This window comes from Cynocephalus volans, chromosome 13, assembly GCF_027409185.1.
Source record: "Cynocephalus volans isolate mCynVol1 chromosome 13, mCynVol1.pri, whole genome shotgun sequence".
Lineage (NCBI taxonomy): Eukaryota > Metazoa > Chordata > Mammalia > Dermoptera > Cynocephalidae > Cynocephalus > Cynocephalus volans.
The window spans coordinates 29,424,713-29,445,220 of NC_084472.1; the positions used below are offsets into that span (position 1 = coordinate 29,424,713).

At 33.2% G+C, this 20,508-nt stretch overlaps 1 protein-coding gene across 1 annotated transcript in view; it reads right to left on the minus strand.

Moving 5' to 3' along the window:
* CCDC178 (coiled-coil domain containing 178) overlaps window positions 1–20,508 on the minus strand; it is a 452,087-nt gene that overhangs the window by 388,388 nt on the left and 43,191 nt on the right. Inside the window, exons 4-6 of the mRNA XM_063077500.1 lie at window positions 13,185–13,207; window positions 6,362–6,447; window positions 3,613–3,813 (exon numbers count right to left, since the gene is read on the minus strand). Coding sequence (XP_062933570.1) covers window positions 3,613–3,813; window positions 6,362–6,447; window positions 13,185–13,207 — 310 coding nt within the window. The remainder of the gene's footprint in view (window positions 1–3,612; window positions 3,814–6,361; window positions 6,448–13,184; window positions 13,208–20,508) is intronic.

Genomic DNA, 20,508 nt, shown 5'->3' on the forward strand with positions numbered 1-20,508 from the left:
AATCAGAGAAGAGAAGGAAATAAAGGGCATCCAGATTGGAAAAGATGAAGTCAAACTGACCCTGTTTGCAGATGACATGATCCTATATATCAAACAGCCTAAAAGCTTCTATCAAAAAACTCTTAGTGTTGATAAATGATTTCAGCACAGTAGCAGGATACAAAATCAACACACAAAAATCAGTAGCATTTCTTTTCTCCAATAGTGAACATGCAGAACGAGAAATCAAGAAAGCCTGCCCATTTACAATAGCCACCAAAAAAATAAAATACTTAGGAGTTGAGTTAACCAAGGAAGTCAAAAATCTCTATAATGAGAACTACAAACCACTGCTGAGAGAAATTAGAGAGGATACAAGAAGATGGAAAGATATCCCATGCTCTTGGATTGGAAGAATCAACATAGTGAAAATGTCCATACTACCCAAAGTGATATACAAATTCAATGCAATCCCCATCAAAATTCCAAAGACATTTTTCTCAGAAATGGAAAAAACTATCCAGACATTTATATGGAACAATAAAAGACCACGCATAGCCAAAGCAATGCTGAGCAAAAAAAAATAAAGCTGGAGGCATAACACTACCCGACTTTAAGCTATACTACAAAGCTATAATAACCAAAACACTATGGTACTGGCATAAAAACAGACACAATGACCAATGGAATAGAATAGAGAATCCAGAAATCAACCCACACACTTACTGCCATCTGATCTTTGACAAAGGCACCAAGCCTATTCACTGGCGAAGGGACTGCCTCTTCAGCAAATGGTGCTGGGATAACTGGATATCCATATGCAGGAGAATGAAACTAGATCCATACCTCTCACCGTATACTAAAATCAACTCAAAATGGATTAAGGAGTTAAATATACACCCTGAAACAATAAAACTTCTTAAAGAAAACATAGGAGAAACACTTCAGGAAATAGGACTGGGCACAGACTTCATGAATACGACCCCAAAAGCACGGGTAACCAAAGGAAAAATAAACAAATGGGATTATATCAAACTAAAAAGCTTCTGCACAGCAAAAGAAACAATTAACAGAGTTAAAAGACAACCAACAGAGTGGGAGAAAATATTTGCAAAATATACATCTGACAAAGGATTAATATCCAGAATATACAAGGAACTCAAACAACTTTGCAAGAAAAATACAGCAACCCAATTAAAAAATGGGCTAAAGAGCTAAGTAGGCATTTCTCTAAGGAAGATATCCAAATGGCCAACAGACATATGAAAAAATGCTCAACATCACTCAGCATCCGGGAAATGCAAATCAAAACCACATTGAGATACCATCTAACCCCAGTTAGGATGGCTAAAATCCAAAAGACTATGAATGATAAATGCTGGCGAGGTTGTGGAGAAAAAGGAACTCTCATACATTGTTGGTGGGACTGCAAAATGGTGCAGCCTCTATGGAAAATGGTATGGAGGTTCCTCAAACAATTGCAGATAGATCTACCATACGACCCAGCTATCCCACTGCTGGGAATATACCCAGAGGAATGGAAATCATCAAGTCGAAGGTGTACCTGTTCCCCAATGTTCATCGCAGCACTCTTTACAATAGCCAAGAGTTGGAATCAGCCCAAATGTCCATCATCGGATGAGTAGATACGGAAAATGTGGTACATCTACACAATGGAATACTACTCAGCTATAAAAACGAATGAAATACTGCCATTTGCAACAACATGGATGGACCTTGAGAGAATTATATTAAGTGAAACAAGTCAGGCACAGAAAGAGAAATACCACATGTTCTCACTTATTGGTGGGAGCTAAAAATTAATATCTAATTCACACACACACACACACACACACACACACACACAAAAAAAACCGGGGTGGGGGAGAAGAAGATATAACCACCACAATTACTTGAAGTTGATAGACAAGCAAACAGAAAGGACATTGTTGGGGGGGAGGGGGAGAGGGAGGAGGGAGGGAGGTTTTGGTGATGGGCAACAATAATCAGCCACAATGTATATCGACATAATAAAATTTAAAAATAAATAAATAAATAAATAAATTTCCCAGTTCCAAGTATTTTGTTATAAGCAACAGAAAGGACTAATACAACATAATAATAATAAACAAATGTCATTGCATATATTGGCTACTTACATAAAATGAAACAGATGAACATAAATTTTAATTTATTAAGTAGATTTTTAATAGCATTGATTAAAAGGCAACACAAACAATAAGTTATCACCATGACAGGTATTTATTCCATCATTCAAAACACATTTATGTTTTAGGAACCTAGAATGTGCATATATGTATCCCAATTTAATTTTTATTTCAATAACTCCTTAAGTAGAACTCCACATAGACCCAAAACTACAGTATCTCAGCAATCTAATAAAGTGTATATGAAATTATATATAGATCGATCAGCAAAAAATTAAATAAAACCAGCTCTCAAAAGTAACTTTACTTCTACTACTAACAAGAAAAGGCCTTGAAAACATTTTGGAAAATTACAGATGACTTCTTATGAATGTGAATATGAGTTTATTCAAGAATCTGCTGGGATCCAGAATTGCCTAGGGTATTCTGACCCTACTGTAGCCTCAGTGCCTCTAAAATGCCAGTAAGTACGTATATATGTATTTGAAATTTATGTATCTATGCTATCATACTAGTAGAGTGTGCACATTATACATACTATTCAAAAAAAGAATTACAAAAAGAATAAAATTTTCAAATATGAATAAAAGTTCTAATCTTTTCTTGCAACTCCTTGGAAATGTATATACCCCACTTTAGAGACTACAGTTTTAAAAGACTTATGTATGGGTTCACTATGACATATAATTTGAAATTAAAGGCTGTTATCCCGGAGTATTAATTAACAGCATCCCCTTTCCTTTCAAAAATTTGTTTGTTTAAATGACAGATTATTTAGGTGCTCTAGTAAAGAACAGTTACAAGGCATGTGGATCCTGAATGAAAATGTTTATCTTATGAACAGGTAAAAAACTTCCAGCCTCAGGCAGAATCAGGTAGTCAGGCATGTTTTGATAGGCACAGTGTTTGCAAAACAAAAAAATCCGATACCTTTAGATTGTTTACTACTTGACCATAGGTCCCTCAGTCTGTGGTCTAAAAGACAGCATTTCCTTCTTAAACATTTGCTACTGCATGACCCCTGGAAACAATTTAGAATTCAATGCATGCTACAAATTCTCAAAGCAAATTTATTGTTGAATTCTCAAAAGCATATGCATGTAGTTCCTAAAATGTCACTTAGAACTCTTTTATTTTCCTAGATTTAAAAATGTGGCTATCACTTTAAATTTATAAATTTCTAGTAACTCAAATACTATTGCCATTACAGGAAATATGTGCCAAATGTCTGCATGCCTGTTAGGTACTACAAATGCCATGGAATTTTCAACTGACCCAAATGACAGCAGGTCCAGGTCTGCGAACCCAGCTTTATCATTAATAGCATCTTTCAAACGTGCCCTGGTTTGTATGCAAAATAATATGGTCACTCTAAACAGAGGTGTTTTTTTACACAGAGCTGCAAATGATTATCCGTGCCTCTCCAAAAGAGTAAATGGCAATATGAAAAATCTTTTATTATTACCTTTCTCCACAGCTAACGGGAGTTCTTGAAGTTTCCAGATTGACCAAGAGTCGATTGTCATGTTAATCTTTTTCTTTCTTAATCTTTGTCGTTTTAAAGCTTCTTCAGCTTCTGCCCTGTCAGTTTCCAGACTTTTAATGAGTTGGATGGCCTCTGACAGTAATGTTTCCATTTCCTGCTTTAATTCTGGACACCTTTCATCTTAAAATAGGAATATATATTCACATTTGTTAATGAATCAGCCTATAAACTGGGTGATGGGGACATGGATCTTGACTGTATTATTATTCTTTTATATACTTATATATTTAAAAAGAAAATGTTAGAAAAAATGAATTAGGTTTTTAAAGACAGTTTTATTATGACACAATAATTGATTTTTAATCTTTGAGGACAGATTTTTTTAATGAACATTTTATAAAATAATTAGAATAGCTAAATCTCAACCACTATCTTCAGGAATAATATCATTTTATCTAAGGGAAAAAACACATGTCCTATTCACAGGCTATACTACAGAGCTTATTTATATGCTGTGTTTTCTCCCATTCTATAAGGAAACAAATCATAATGATTACATCAAATAAATATTGAAAATCTTCAGATGGTTCTTAGAAACAAGACACTTTATATTCTTCAATCTTATCAGACAATAACGTCTCTACTTAGCCTGGCCAGGAAGTCACAGGAATTTCCAAAATCTATGTATTCAGTTATAATACAAATTAATTCTTTTAATGGAAGATATTTGTTCACAAATATCTGGTTCACAGCTCTGGAATGATATGGCTTATTGTTAACAAAATTATTACCGTGGGTATTCATTCATCTATTTATGAAAGAAATTTGTACAGAGCCTATTATGATCCAGGTAATATGTTCTCCTATAGATAAGGAAGGTAAAGAAGACAGATACGGGCCCCATCCTTGTGGAATTTATACCTATAAGCAGTGACTTTTGCCAAAATGTGACATGATAAGCGTACTTAAAAACAAATGTCAAGAAAGACAAGGCTCCCAATGAGAGGAGGCTGAGTAAAAAAGCTGGATCAAGAAGGAGAGCAACTAATAAATGTCTTTTTTGTTTTACTTGTGGACAATAAAGACAATGATTTTCTGCTAAATGGTAGTATAACATAATGGTTATGTAGTGGCTGTAAGTGCAAACTCAGCAGTCACGGAGTCACTACTTCTAACCTAGTGGGCTTGTCAAAGAAATTCAGCACGCTGCCTGAATAGAATTCTTGAGAAACAGGTTTTTCTATTTTAATGCATAATAATAATTTTCTCTACACTGGTCATTTATTTGGTCTCATTGAATCTACTGTTTTCTTTCCTCAGATTGTACCATATCCTGAACACATTACATTGTTAATCATCTGGAGGTATTTGTTGTTTTTGTTGTTGTTGTTTGTTGTTTTGTTTTGTTTTTTATGAAAACATGCTCATTGAATACTTTATTTTCCAGCCAATTTAAGATTCACTTTATGATCAATTTCTATAATAACATTTCGGTCTGAAACATCCAAAGAAGTTAATACCATTTCTAACTAAAACACTTGTGATTGAATATATGGATTTTGCCAAAGTTGCTCACTATGTTTATACAAGTTGTCTTTTATGTCATTATAAAATAAATGCTGTGAGTATGTATAATTTGCAGTGCCTCTAGTTCATTGTCTTTATATATCTCTCTCAATTTTTTTTCCTGAATACCACCTCAATTAGTTTTACTGTTTCATATTGACTAAGTGAGCACAAACCTGCAATTATTTAACATAAACACTTAAAATAAATCTCCCTCATTCTGCTACTGCTTTGTTCTGTTTTAGACCCAAATGTACATATTTATAATAAACATAATTGTGGTTAGCATAACTGATTGTGACTATTAATATGTTCATCTTTGTCAGCCTTTGTCATGTGAAAAACTTGGTAAGTAATGACTGAGGTTTTTGTCTTTATTGTAGACACAAATAGTAAAAAAAAAATTTTTTTTTAAATTCATTCACAGAGCCTTTCTGTGAGTGAAAACTTTGAAGAAAATAGCCTTGCTTTAAAAAAAAATCCTGAGTTTATTAGTTACTAAAGGTTTTTAGTAAATTTTTGTGGCAGAGGGAAGAGGAGGTGTTTAATTTAGTCTCAAGAATATATTCAAAAACACTGAAATAATAACACAAATTATACCGGTATACTCATATTTTATATGAATAAAATACTGTAAATTTTATAAATTGTGAAAGAATATTAGTCACAAGTTAAATATATACTAAAGCTGTGATGTGCAACATGGTAGCCATCATGCACATGCAACTATTTACATTTAAATGTAAGTTAATTAAAATTAAATTTAAAAATTATGTTCCTCAGTCTCACTAGCCACATTTCAGGTGCTCAAACAGCTTATATGTGGCTAGTAACCACTTTATTGGACAGTGCAGATAAAGAACACTTTATTACAAAACGTTTTACTGGACAACACTGAACTACAGTAATTGCTTGAGAGGCGGCCAAATATGATTATGCACTCAGCACCTAGACCAATATCTAGTCAATAATAGTCATTAATAAATATTTGTGGAATGAATGCTTAATCAAATGGCATAGAGAGCTATATTCTCTATTAGATACTCAGAAGAATTACAATAGTCTTAAATATGATTATTGTGACAATTACAAATATATTAAATAAAAAGTCCATGAGTTTTTAAATATAATTATGTTTACCTAAAGAGAGGAACAACTTTACCTCTTTCTTCTTTTGGTTTGACCTCTTTCACTGGTGTAGCAATACTCCAATCTTCTTTTAGGTCTTTTGTGGAAGAAGTTCTGCTCCTATATAATGGGAAAGAAGCAACCAGTAAAGGAGGATTGTACTTAAAGTTAGTAAAACAAATTTTAGGTGATGCTCTTACATTGAATTTTAAATGTTTATTGTGAAATTTATTATACATGGTAATCCTGCTATATAGGAGACTAATATAGTAAAATTCAAAATGAGATTTACACTTAAGGGTAAATTAATAGAAATTTAAAACTTGTTACAAATGACCTAAAATTTCTTGAGAAGATATTAAAGCTCTATTTTTTCTTTTTAAGACATCAGTTTTTCCTATAGAGTGTTGCTATAAGAAAAAGGTTGTTTATTGAGAAAATTTGGATGAGCTATTTCTCTAATTTCAGGTTAGCAGCTTCTGGGAAACCAATATAAATTACAAGGAGTGAAAATACCATTTTAGATTTAAAAGTTAACAAGCTTATAGAAAAATGTCCACATTAAAGCGTTATTTCCTTCATAAAGTATCTATCCAGCTAAAGTTCTATATTTTAAATAACTATTTCTCCTTATCAGTATTTCTCTGGTCCAATTCTGGAATTCTAAACTAGCTTTCATTATATTTTTAATGCAGGAATTTCCCTCTGGTCAAAGTTATAAGAAAATTAGTATCAACAACAAAACAAGGAGTTTCTTTTTCAATTTTATATTAAATTATCAATTTTTTCTTATTAAAGAGGTATTACAAATTAATTTAAGAGAGATATACACATACTAAAAATCATAAAAAATACAAAATAATACATATTCATTTACTCTCTTCATAGATAATATAGAATATAGAATACCTAGTGATATTTCAATTTTTATAAATTAGAGTCATAAAATTTTGCACTCTGCTTTACTCACATAACATTGTTTCCAGTATATTTTATCACCATTTAATATTTCTAATTGGGTGCATATTATCTGTCTTGTTCCACAATTTATTTAGAAAAGCCTGTCTATTTCAAGGTCAGGAAAATATTCATTACATTGTCTTCCCATACTTTTAATTTTTATTTCAAAATGTTTTTGTTAAAAAATGTGATTTTTTTTCTTGTTTGTTTGCTTTAGGAAAAATAGAAAATAATTTTCACAGCATCAGTTAGTATGAATAATGCTTTCCCTGCTGGCTTTAAATGCCAATTACATGATACAGTAAATTATTATACACAATTAGATCTATTTTTGTGTACTGTCTTCTAAAGTTCAGTTAATTCTTGAACCAGTAAAATTCTATGTTAATTCTTCTATAGTTTTTTATTGAGTTAAAAGACACATAAAATTAACCATTTGAAAGTGCAAACTTCAGTGGTATTAAGTACGTTCACAATGTTGTACAATCACTATCCCCATCTAACTCCAAAACATTTTCATCAACTCAAAAGAACACTCCCTACTTATTAAGTAGTCTCTTTCCTTACCTGTTCTTACTAGTCCCTATCAATAACTAATCTGCTTTCGGTCTCTGTGTATGCACCTATTATGAATATTTCATATAAATGGAATCATATAATATGTAACCTTTTGCATCTGCCTTGTTTAACTTAGCATAATGGTTTTGAGGTTTATTCATGTTGTAATACATATCAGAACTTCATTTCTTTTCATGGTGAATAATATTCCATTGTATGGATATACCACACTTAATCTGTTAATTCATTGATGAGTTTGGGATTATTTCCACCTTTTGGCTATTGTGAAAACTGACATTATAAACATTTATATACAAGGTTTTGTTTAAACACCTGTTTTGAATACTTTTGAGTACACACCTCAGAGTAAATTGCTGGGTTATATGGTAATTCTAGGTTTCACTTCTTGAGGAACCAACAAACTTTCTTACAGTGTATAAATTATTTTAAGTCCACACCAGCAAATGTACAAGGGTCCAATGTTGAACAGAAGAAGTAAGAGCAGGCATCCTTGTCTTGCTTCTGATCTTAGATTGAAAACTTTTAATCTTCACCATTAAATATAATGTGAACCAAGGGTTTTTCATAAATATCCTTTATTGTGCTTAGGAAGTTCCCTTACAATCTAGTTTTTGTTTTCCTTATGAAAGGAATTTTCCTGAACTACAGGTTTTTCCCATCAATTGAGATGTTCTCATGGTTTTTCTCCTTCATTTTATTAATATGTAATATTACATTGATTGATTTTTGTATATTGAACCACTTTTACATTCCTAGGATAAATCCCACTTGGTCATTATGTATAATTCTATTAATATGCTTCTGGATTCAGGTTGCTAGTATTTTGTTGAGGATTTCGGCATGTATTCATAAAAACATACATTCGTGAACTTGTCCACAGTTTTCTTGTAATGTCTTTATTTGATTTTGGTGTCAGGTTAATGCTGGCCTCAGAATGAGTTCGGAAGTGTTCTCTTATGTTTTTGGAAGAGTTTCAGAAAGTTTGATGTTAATTCTTCTTTCAAAGTATAGTAGAATTTACCACTGATGTCATCTGGTCCTGGGCATTTCTTTGTTGAGAAGCTGTTTTTTGTTTATTTGTGGCTAACCAGTGAGGGGGATCTGGACCCTTGACCTTGGTGTTACAACACTGCTCTCTCACCAACTGAACTAACCAGCCAGCCTGGTAAGTTTTTGATTACTGATTCAATGTCTTTATTTGTTACAGATCTGTTCAGATTTTCTACTTCTTCTTGAGTCAGTTTTGATAGTGCTTCTAGGAATTGGTCCGTTTCATCTTGATTATTTAATTTGTTGGTATACAGTTGTTCATAGTATCCTTTTATAATCATTTTTGTTTCTGTGAGATCTGTTATAATACCCCCATTTTTTTATGATTTTAGTAATTTGAGTCTTCTCTTTTTTTCTTAAAAACAACTTTTATTTTGATTCTATTTATTGTTTTTCTACTTTCTGTTTCATTTATCTTTACTGTAATTTTTATTTCCTCCCTTTTGCTGACTTTGGCTTTAGCTTACTCTTCTTTTTTAGTTCCTTAAGGGGTAAAGTTAGGATAATGGATTTGGGATTTTTTTTTTAATGTAAGCACTAAAATTTCCTCTGAGTACTCTTTTTGCTGCATCCCATAAGTACCAATCATCTCAAAGTTTGTTTATAATTTCTCCTGTGATTACTGCTTTGACTCATTGGTTTTTAAAGAATTTTTTGTTTAATTTTCTCATATATATAAATTTTTTGTTTCCTCCCATTATTGATTTTGGGTGTCATTCTATTGGATTAGAGAAGATATCTTGTATGATTTTAATTTTTTAAATTTCATTGAGATTTGTTTTGTGGCCTAATATATGATCTATCCTGAAGAATGCTCCATGTGCACATCAGAAGAACATGCTTTCTGTTATTCTGGATTGTACCGTATAAGTTTGTTAGGTCTAGTTTGGTTCTAGTGTTGTTCAAGTCTATTTCCTTCTTGATCTTCTGTTTGTTATTTTATTCACTATTGAATGTGGGGCTACTGAATTCTCAAATTCTTATTGTAGAACTGCCTATCTCCTTTAATTCTGTTAGTTTGTACTTCATGCATTTGAGGTTACATTATTAGGTATGTATATGTTGATAATTTTTATATCTTCTTAACTGAGTAACACTTTTATCAATATATCCAATCTTCTTTCTCCTATAACAGGTTTTGATTTAAAGTCGATTTTGTGTGATATTAGTACAGGCATTCCAGCTCTCTTTTGGTTACTCTTTGCACGGCATGTTTTCTCATCTTTTCACTTCCAGCCTACTTATGTTTTTAGATCTCAGGTGAATCTTATCAACAGCATATAGTTGGATCATATATTTTTATCCATTTTATCACTCTCTACCTTTTAATTGAAGAGTCTAATCCATTTTCATGTAAAGTAATTACAATAAGGAAGAACTTATTTTTGCATTTTGTAATGTATGTATTTATATCTTTTTTGTTCCTCAACTCCTCCATAACTGCCTTCTTTTGTCATTAGTCTATTTTCTAGTATACTGTTTTAGTATCCTTTTTGTTTTTCTGTATATTTTTTATAAACTTTTTTAGTGGTCACTCTGATGATTACAATTATCATTTTAACTTTACAAAAACTAAGTGTTAATTAGAGTTAATGTAGTTTCAATAGCAAAAAAACCTCTTTGTAGTTCTGTCTTCACCTTTATGTTGTCATATTCACAAATCACATGTTTACACATTGTGTGTTCATTAACATAAATTTATAATTATGGATTTTATCCAATTGTCTTTTTAATCATACAGGGAAATATAAAAGAGTTATAAGAAAAAAATGCAATTATACTAAATTTTATATTTACCTTTGTAGTTACTTTTACTCTAATTGCTTCTTTCTTCACACAGCTTCAAGTTACTGTCTGGTGTCCTTTCATTTAAGCCTGGAAGACTACCTTTAGATTTCTTATAGGATAGGCCTATTAGTATGTACTCCCTCAGTTTTTGTTTATCTGAGAATGTCTTAATTTCTCCTTTATTTGTGAAGGATACTCTTGCAGGATTCAGAATTCTTCATTGACAAGTTTCTTTTTCTTCTAGCACGTTAAATACATCATCCTACTGCCTCTGGTTTTCTCAGTTTCTGACAAGAAATTGACTGTTAATCTTGTTGAGGATTGCTTGCACGTGACAAGCTGCTTTTCTCTTGCTGCTTTCTAGATTCAAGATTTTCATGATTCTCTTTTTTTCAATATTCTCTTTTAGTCCCAGGCTTTTGACAAGTTAACTAAAATGTGTATGGATGTGGATGTCTTTTACCTCTGGACTACGGGGATATTTGTACGCATGATGGTGTCCCTTAAATTCATTAGGCACTGTTCATATTTCTTCACTTTCTTGTCTTTCTGCTTCTCAGATTAGATCAACTCTATTGACTTACCAAGTTCATTGATTCTTTCTTCTGCCTGCTCAGATCTGCTGTTATCCCCTCTACTAAAGTCTTTAAGTTCAGTTATGTTACTTTTCAGCTCCAGAAATTCTGCTTGGTTAATTTTTATAATTTCTCAGTTTATTAGTATTATTTATTTGCAAAGATATTATTTTCCTGGTTTTGTTTAGTTCTTTGCCCATACTTTTCTTTATATCTTTGAGGATATTTAAGACAGTTCATTTAAAGTCTTTGTTCAATAAGTTTAAATTCTGAGCTTCCTCAGAGACAGTTTATATTAATTTTTTTCTGGACCGAGCCCGTGGCGCACTCGGGAGAGTGCGGCGCTGGGAGCGCAGCGATGCTCCCGCCGCGGGTTCGGATCCTATATAGGAATGGCTGGTGCACTCACTGACTGAGTAACAGTCACGAAAAAGACAAAAAATAAAAATAAAATAAAATAAAATAAAATAATAATAATAATAATTTTTTTCTCACTGTGAATGAGTCAGTTTCTTTTTTTCTTTGCATGCCTTATAATTTTTTATAGAGAGCAGGAAATTGTGAATATTTTAATATGAAGTGGAAGTCAGATTATCCTACCTTTACTGGATTTGTTGTTGCTGTTTGCTGTGGGTTGTTGTTTGTTTATTTAGTGACTCTTCTAAACACTTTTTGCAATGTATTCTTTGTCATGTGTGGCCATTGACATTTGTGTTTCCTTAGCTTACTGGTGAGCTAGACTTTTGTGTGAGTTATCTTAAATGCCTGGAGCCAAAAAAAAAAGAACAATGAAAAAAACAAAAACCAAACCAAACCAAACAAAAACAGGCTTCCCCAATCTTAGCAGATTGGCCCTGTGTTCAATGCTTTTCCAGGCTATTTACAACCCTGCCCTTGTCTTCTGTTCCTGCCTGTGCTGATCCTAAAGGTCAGCCAGAGATAAAAGATCAGAGACTTCTCAGGTCTTTTCTCAGGATATTTTCAACCCTCACCATATCTGTGTCCTTCTCAATTCCCCAGTATATTAAGGGCTTAAAAAAACACTATTCTCCCATGTATCTCTTTTACCAGTCCTTTCCTTCCCAGGCATTTTGATCTATCTAATGCTTGTCCCAGCTGTTATCCATAGCCTCAGGCTGCTGTATGTGGCAAGTATGTGTCTTTAAATGCTATTGGCAAACTCTGCCTAGAAGCCACCCCAGCGCCCTGGGATCGCTCCAAGTCAAGCAAAGCAAAGGTAAAACTTTGTGCTAATCCTTTGGAAAGCTGTCAGACAGGTCAAAACACTCAAATACAATTCTCTGAGAATAAGTTCCCCGTTGTTCCCTTTGGCACTACAATCTGCACCACAAGGGTGGGCTACTCTTTTCACAGCTACCACTAAGCTGAGGGTTGGAGAATGGTGAGTGGGGAATTTATAATACCACAGTGCTCTCTTAATGCAATGCAGCAGCCTCTTTATTAAGTTTTCAATTTTTGACTATATTCCAGATTCCTGCCATGGTTTATTCTGACCTTTCTGCAAACTTTATAGTTATTTTTGTGGAAGGAGGGAGCCCTGGATATCCCTATTCTGCCATTTTAAGTCATGTCCTTATTCCTATGTTTCTAACCTTTTCTTTATTTTTTAAAAAATTATTATTATTATTTTTATTATTATTTTTTTGGTGGCTGGCTGGTAAAAAGATCTAAACTCTTGATCTTGGTGTTAACACTATGTTCTAACCAACTGAGCAAACCAGCCATCCCCTAATTCTTATATTTTTAGAAATACATTTTAATATCTAATGTGAAAAATCTTACTTTCAATTTATTGTTCCTTTTGAAGTAAAACTGGTCTACAGCAGATTATCAAAATTTCAACATTAAAAAAAAAACAATAAAAGAAGCAAGAAAGTTTCTTACCATTCTTCAAAAGAAGTTTCAAACTGTCAAAATAAAAGATCTCAATAAAAATCAAATTTTAAATATCTCAAAAAATAATTGGTAAACTTCACTTAAACTCACTGATAAAACTGTCAATTCTTTACTTCACATACCCCACTATAATTGTGTCATATTATACTCTGTTATTTCCCAAAAAGGTACATATCTCCTACCTATTCCTATTTTTTATTATTACTTCCACCTAATTGTTCTCACCTTTTATTTCTGTTTCTGAATCCTACCCCTTTATCAAAGGCCAGTTCAAATGCTACTTATTCCCAACAGAATTTACACACAATAAGAAGTACATGACATCCATTCAATTTTAATATATTACCAAAGATTAGTAAACACAAAATTAGATGCAAGTTCACAAATATTTAGTTTTCCATAATATGTCTCTTTTGGACTATAAACTCTTTGGCACAAGTCATATTCTACAGATATATCCTAGTAGTACGTTGGGCTATAAGAGACATAAAATACCAAAAGCTCAAAGTTAGAATGTTATGGGTTTCATGGATTACTTCTACTTAAAAATGGTAGATTTGGCATACATGATTACTTCTCTTCAGTTCCCATATTCTATTAAATTTCTTAAACAAGACACAAAGCACTTAAAGTAAGTAATTTCTTAATTAGAAATGATAAATTTAAGCATATTACAATTAAAAACCTTTTTACTAAAAAATATAAATAAAGTAAAAGGAAAAGTCATAAACAGAGAGGAAATTGATAGGTTCTGAACATAACCAGTGCCATTTTAGGCAAGGCCAAGCACAAAATGGCCCCAACCCCTCTCCCCTTCCCTTTATGAGAAATCTCATGATTTCTGAGAAACAGAAATGCTTTTTCTTCCGCAAAGGTGCAGTTTTCCACCCTGGTCGCATAGCTTCTGCATTAGCATAATGCCCCTCCTTGGTTGTATGAGCCAGCCCTTGGCACCCTTTATAAGCTCTCTCACCCCGACACCTGGTGCTGCCCTCCACTCTGAGTGCAGCCCAGCAGATTCTTTTCCTTTAATAAAGCTTGATTGGTACCTGGCATTTTGGCTCACTTTCTTTCAGAAATGTTCACAACACATACATCTTACTAAATGCAATAAGTTGTTCCTCCAAGTCAATAAGAAAATACGAATAAACCCAAAAGAAAATGGACAAAAGAAATAAGCCAAGCACAGAAAGAGAAATACCACATGTCCTCCCTCACAAGTGGGAGCTAAAATGAAGAAAGAAAAAGACAAAAAAGAAAAGAAAAGAAAAGGAAGGAAAAAAGAAAGAGAAAGAAAGAATCGCAATAATACATTGGACTTTCAAAAAAAAAAAAGAGAGAACATAACTGTTATTAGAAGTGGGAAAGGGGGAGGTGTAGGGGGTTAGTGAGAAATCATTAAAGGTCACAAAGATTGGTTACATTTTGTAAATATGAGTATGCTAATTATCCTGATTTGATTACCACATATTGTACATATGCACTGATATTCTGCACCTCACAAATATGTATAATCAATTTTCAATAAAAAAAGTCAAAAAATGTTATTTAATGTGCCTTTCAAAATGAAAAAAAAAAACCAACAAAGAAAACAGAAGATAAACAGGTATTTTGCAGTGAGGAGAATGAACATTCAGTGAGCATATTAACAGATTCTAAACTAATTAATAATCAGAAAAATGTCCTCCCTTGATTTTAGAAACTGTCAACTCAAGAGTCCTGAATAATGCAAAATCCTACTGATTTATATGATAGTTCTAAGAAGCCATTTGAAATAGGAGCATCACAAGAGAGAAAGGAGGAAATTGGTTAAGAGGCTTTTCAATGAAGTGTGAAATAATTATCCAAAAATTTAAACATCTTCAACAAGTGAGTAATAATTAATTAATATTCTTGTTTTGATCCTTTTTAAGTGTAATAAAAAAGATGCATTTTTATAAAGATACAAACAAGTTATCCAAATGTTTAGAAAGTGGAATTTGGTATGGAGAAAAATCTTAGGGCAATACATCACAACATTACCCTAGCAATATTTTTGTAGAAATAAATGATAAAGAAATAAGGAAAAAAATATTTTAATCAGTCTTTGACCTGATGTGGATAGGCAAAATTTCAGGTACCTAGTATTCGAATACTATTTATTCAGAATATTTAAATGGTTAACATAGGGAAAGCCTACAATACCAGAGAAAAATTTGAAGTTTTACATTCATAATTGAGTATCTGAAATATTTGGACATGTTTTGGAATTCCCTCAAAGTCACTTTAAATTGTTATTTTTAATAAAATACCTGATTATAATTAAGCTTAGAATTTAACTTATTGTTCTAAATATTTGTGGTGTTTAGAAGCTTTGATTAAAATCTCTAATATAATCAACTATATCCAACTAACCACAAAATCCCATGCAATTGTTATTTCTGTTTTTTTCAGAAGAGCAAAGAAAAACAAACATGGAGGGGGACTGAAAATGTCAAGTTAGACATAGTTTAAGAAATTATCACATTATAGGGGAAATGAAACACTTCATTTACTTATAGGTCTAAACCACATTGCCCACAAACTCCTGTTTGACATGTCTAACATTCCCATTGACCCCATTTTTTTTAACTCTATATTTCTACTGGAAATTATTACCAAATAAGTTAAATATTTAAATGCTATTTTTGAGACAAAGAAAGTATTCATAAACCTTCCATTTTCCACTCTAAAAATACTAAAAAACTAACTTTATGTTAGGAATCACCTTTTGTACTTCAAAATATTTGTAGACGTGGTGTTTTAACACTGAATACTATTTCCCGTAACTGAGACCTACTTTGGCTGTAATAATACTCATTATCATTATATTTATACTCAATTTAGGGTTTCTTAAAGTTATCCTACTTAAAATTCAAAATCATCTTGAAAATGTAGGCAATATTTATTAAGCAATATGCCAAATTTAAGAATTTTAGCAACAAGTTCATCCTATCAATATTTTAAAAATCAACCTCATGCAAAATTTTACATAATTTAAGAAATTATTCCTGAATATATTAATTTAAAATATTTTATTTGATGCCTATAATGTGCCAAGTTCTGCTAGTTTCTGTGATTAGTGGTGAATTATATAGACTCTAACTTCTGAGATCTTTCAATTTTGTAGGAAGAGAGACACACCAACAATTACAGTACCATGTGCTAATTGCCACAGCAGTGGTCAGTCAAATGTCATGAAATTTTAAGGGAGGACAGTTATCCTAGAGACTCTGGAATGCAAAGTCGGTTTTGTAAGAAGTGAGGATTAAACAGAGATAAGAGAGGAATTGCATGAGTTAAGGCCCAGAGGTAAGAGAGTTAATCATAGCTAGAGCAGAGTACACAAAGGGACATAAAGCTTAAGAATAAGTATTGTTCTGTAAAAGATATTTTATGTCATACCAAGGAATGTGAATTGACCATTGTGGCAAGAGAGTTTTGGAGGAGGGTTTTAAGCAATTACTGGCAATAATATATTTAGAAAGAAAAGACACATGGCCTGTTTTATGGAGGATAGGTGGGAGGAGAAAATGACAACCAAGGAGGAACCAGTGTAGGGCTGTGACAGTAGTCCAGGCAAGAATGAGAGTGGCCTGAATGGAGATACTACAGTATGAGAAGAAAGAACTGTTTAGATTTGGGATATATTAGCAGAGGTGGAATCAAACCAAATCAGTAATTGTACGCAAAAGGTGAGGAAGAATGAGTAGCCAGTATAGTTAACCAACTTTCTGGCTTAGATTATTGGGTGAATAGTGTGCCATTAACCACATATGGGAGCACAGAAGGAAAAAGAAATGATTAATTCAATTTTGGATATTTTGAATTTGAGATGTTTTAAGGATATCCATTAAAAAAATGTTCAGTAGGCACTGGGTTTATGGGCCTTAGGAAAAAAAGTAAAATCTGAGCCAGAAATCTCAATCTAGTGTATAAACAGCATGGAGCTGGCCAATTGGCTCAGTTGATTAGTGTGTGGGGTTGTAACACCAAGGGCTTGGATCCCCATACTGGCCAGCCACAAAAACAAAAACAAAAACAGCATGACTTCAAATGGGATCATCCAAAGGGAGAGTACAATGAGACGTGTGCATGGCTGGGGAGCACCAGTATTTCCAATATGGCCAGAGGAAGTAATGGCCTGCCATAAAGACTGAAAGGTGTATCCATCCAAGTGAGGGGGGAAAAAAAAAAAAAAAGCCTGTAAAGAGTCAAGTTAAAAAAAAGAAAAATCCATGGGAAGATAATTTTTCCAGAAAGAGGAAGAAGTCAACAGTTTTATTTACAATATACTGAATGAAAATTTTCATTTTATTCACTTTAATTTGTGGTCTGTACACACACGTGCTTGAATATTTCTGCATTGTATTTAATAATGTATCAGCTACTGCTGCATTATAAAACCACTCTTAAATTTTGTAGGTAAAAACAACCCTCATTTTATTTGCTCATACTTCAGTGAATCACCAACATGAGCTGGGCTCAGCTGAATGATTTTTCTGGTCTTGTTTGAGGTCACTAATGTGACCTTTAACTAATGCAGCCATCTGGCAGCTTCAATAGGATAGGTGGTCCAAGAAGGGGCACTCACACGACTAGTGGTTTGTACTAGCTGTTGGTTAAGCCTCTTTCTCTTTACTTGGTCATTCATCCTTACAGAGGCTACATTAGTCTTCTTCATATGAGGATCTTAGGGGAGTGAGGAAGTGAAAGCAGAAACATCAAGGCCTCTTGAAACTTTCCTTGGAAGTCGTATGACATCCTTTTTGACATATCTGTTGTTCAAAACAAGTTACAAATCCAAACTATGGTTAAAGGATGGAAGAATAGGCTTTGGCTGTTAATGGAAAAGGTATAAAGATGAGGGTAGCCATTTTTAATACTACATTATCTTCCCTTTGGCCCCAGGGATATATATGTATCCTATATGCAAAATAAGTGCCTCCAAACAGTTGTATTATCTAATTATGGTAAAGGTTCAAAATACATAAACTCATGATCTCCCTCAGGTCTGGATGCAGATGAGTCTCCTCAAGTGAAGCTCTTCTTAATATAGAAAACTATGAAATGAAAAAAAACACTCTACCCCACCAACACACACACTCACACACAATGTACAATAGTCAAGAAGGGACAGGCTGACTACAATAGACAGTCATATCCAAAAAGAAGAGAAAAATAAGGTCTACATATACCACTATTCCATAGAAAATATGAAATCCAGGTTGGCACATATTATCAGAGCTCCTTAATACAGGAGTAAAGAATGTTTCTTAATTAGAACCCAGTTTTTCCCTGGGGAATGGTAACATAATTTATTACTTGGCTTTTCTCTTTCCTTCTTTTTTTTTTTTTTTTTTTTTTTTTTTTTTTGCTGGTTGGCTGGTATAGGGATCCAAACCCTTGACCTTGGTGTTACAACACCAGGCTCTAAACAACTGAGCTAACCAGCCAGGCCCTCTTTCCCTTTCCATAAAAAAAAAAAAAAAAAAATCAAGCATGTTTCTAGCTAACTAGATTCCTCAGACTGTATTTCAACCATAAAAAATTGGATCCCAAGATGTCTTCATTTTGAACCATCTTAGTCCAATTAATTCATGCTGCCAGTGCTTTTTTTCTAATACAACCCTGTTAAAAACATTGTAGATTTTCTATGAATCTTTTTGTAGTTCACTTTATGCCTCAAAATGTAAAGTTATCATTCTTTATGAGCTGGACCTTTCTGTACTTTGAGCATGTCAAGCTAGTGAGAGATGACATACTTAAGATTATTAGAAGCTTGTACCTAGATAATACAGTCTATTAGGCATCATCTTACATCTTACTGATATCGTAACAAAGGGGTTTTTAGAAACAAGCTTTATTTTCCCTTTATCTAGAGGACATTTCTTACTTTGAAAATCTTGATAGCTGGAGAAAATTGAGATAAAAAGCAGAATATTTTAAGAAAGTGTCTATAGACCCATGGCATTTAAGAATGTTAAGGATGTGTTCCTACAGCAGAATGGCATGCCCAAACTAGAGAAGGATATGGACTTAAAAAGAATACAACTTGAGTAACATCATTGAAAATGGTAGCATAAGGTGCTCAAAGAATCAGTCCTTTCACTGAAACAATCATTATGTTGGCAAATACTGACAGAATTTGCTTTATCTAAAGCTTAGAATCTAATCAAAAACTTATAGAAACCAGGGGAGTTTTTAATGAAGAAAAAGATGAGTGAATTTTGGTAATGCAGTGTTGTGGCATTTATGCTTTCCTGTCTTTCATATCCCATTCCCAATCATGGTAATGGTAGCCATTGGGACAATAGTCCACATTCCTGGTGTAGCTAACTGATGACATGGGGTTAATACAGGCCATTTTAAAAAATTACATTTTTGGCCTATATGACAGTTCTCTGAGGGACTTCACAGAAGCTGACTTTTGTTTTGACTTCCACCTTTGGGCTTAAATGACTTTTTGAGTTGTGGTGGAGTCTGTCAGAAGATTTAAAGACATATATTGTCTATACTTCCTTGAGGAAATAGGCAGAGGATAGGACAAATGGAAGACAGACCCAAAAGCCTGGGAAGGAAGAAGCTTAGGAGGAAGTTTCTTGGGGAAATAAGGGCTGAGAAGGCCACAATGTATATCAGGAAACCAGAGTTCAACATACATGTGTAAGACCACACACATGCTCAGAAAAGACCTGAGGGAATCCCAGACTTGTACCTCTGGCAGGTCTTTGAGCTCTATGCAGCAGGAGGTAAATGCTGAGGCAGAGTTGTAGATGTTGAGGAGTGCCCTAGCTTAGAGTCAAGTTGAAAAACGGAAAGAATTTTGTTTTGTTTTGTTTGGCTCAAGGACATTTAAGGAAATTTCAGTCAGGTCACTGGCTGAACACTCATGTAACAGAAATTTTAGTGACCATACGTGAAAAGGAAGACAGTCTTTGCTAAAGTAGTTTGGAAAAGGCATTAAACAAATGGATGCCTACCACCCTTTGCAATCAACAACAGCAAACCCGTGGAAAGAGAGAATTTGATTGCCAGAACTGCCACATTACCAAAATGCTCAGTTTTCAACAATGATCACCAAAAAAATTATAGAAACAAACAGAAACATATGGCCCATTCATAGGAAAAAAATATGGACAGAAATCATCCTTGAGGAAGCCCAGACACTGGCCTTACTAAACAAAGAATTTCAATGAAGTGTCAAATCTTCTCGAAGAGTTAGAAGTAACCACGGACAAAGAACTAAAGAAACACAGGAGAACAAATACTAGATATCAATAGAGATAAAAAG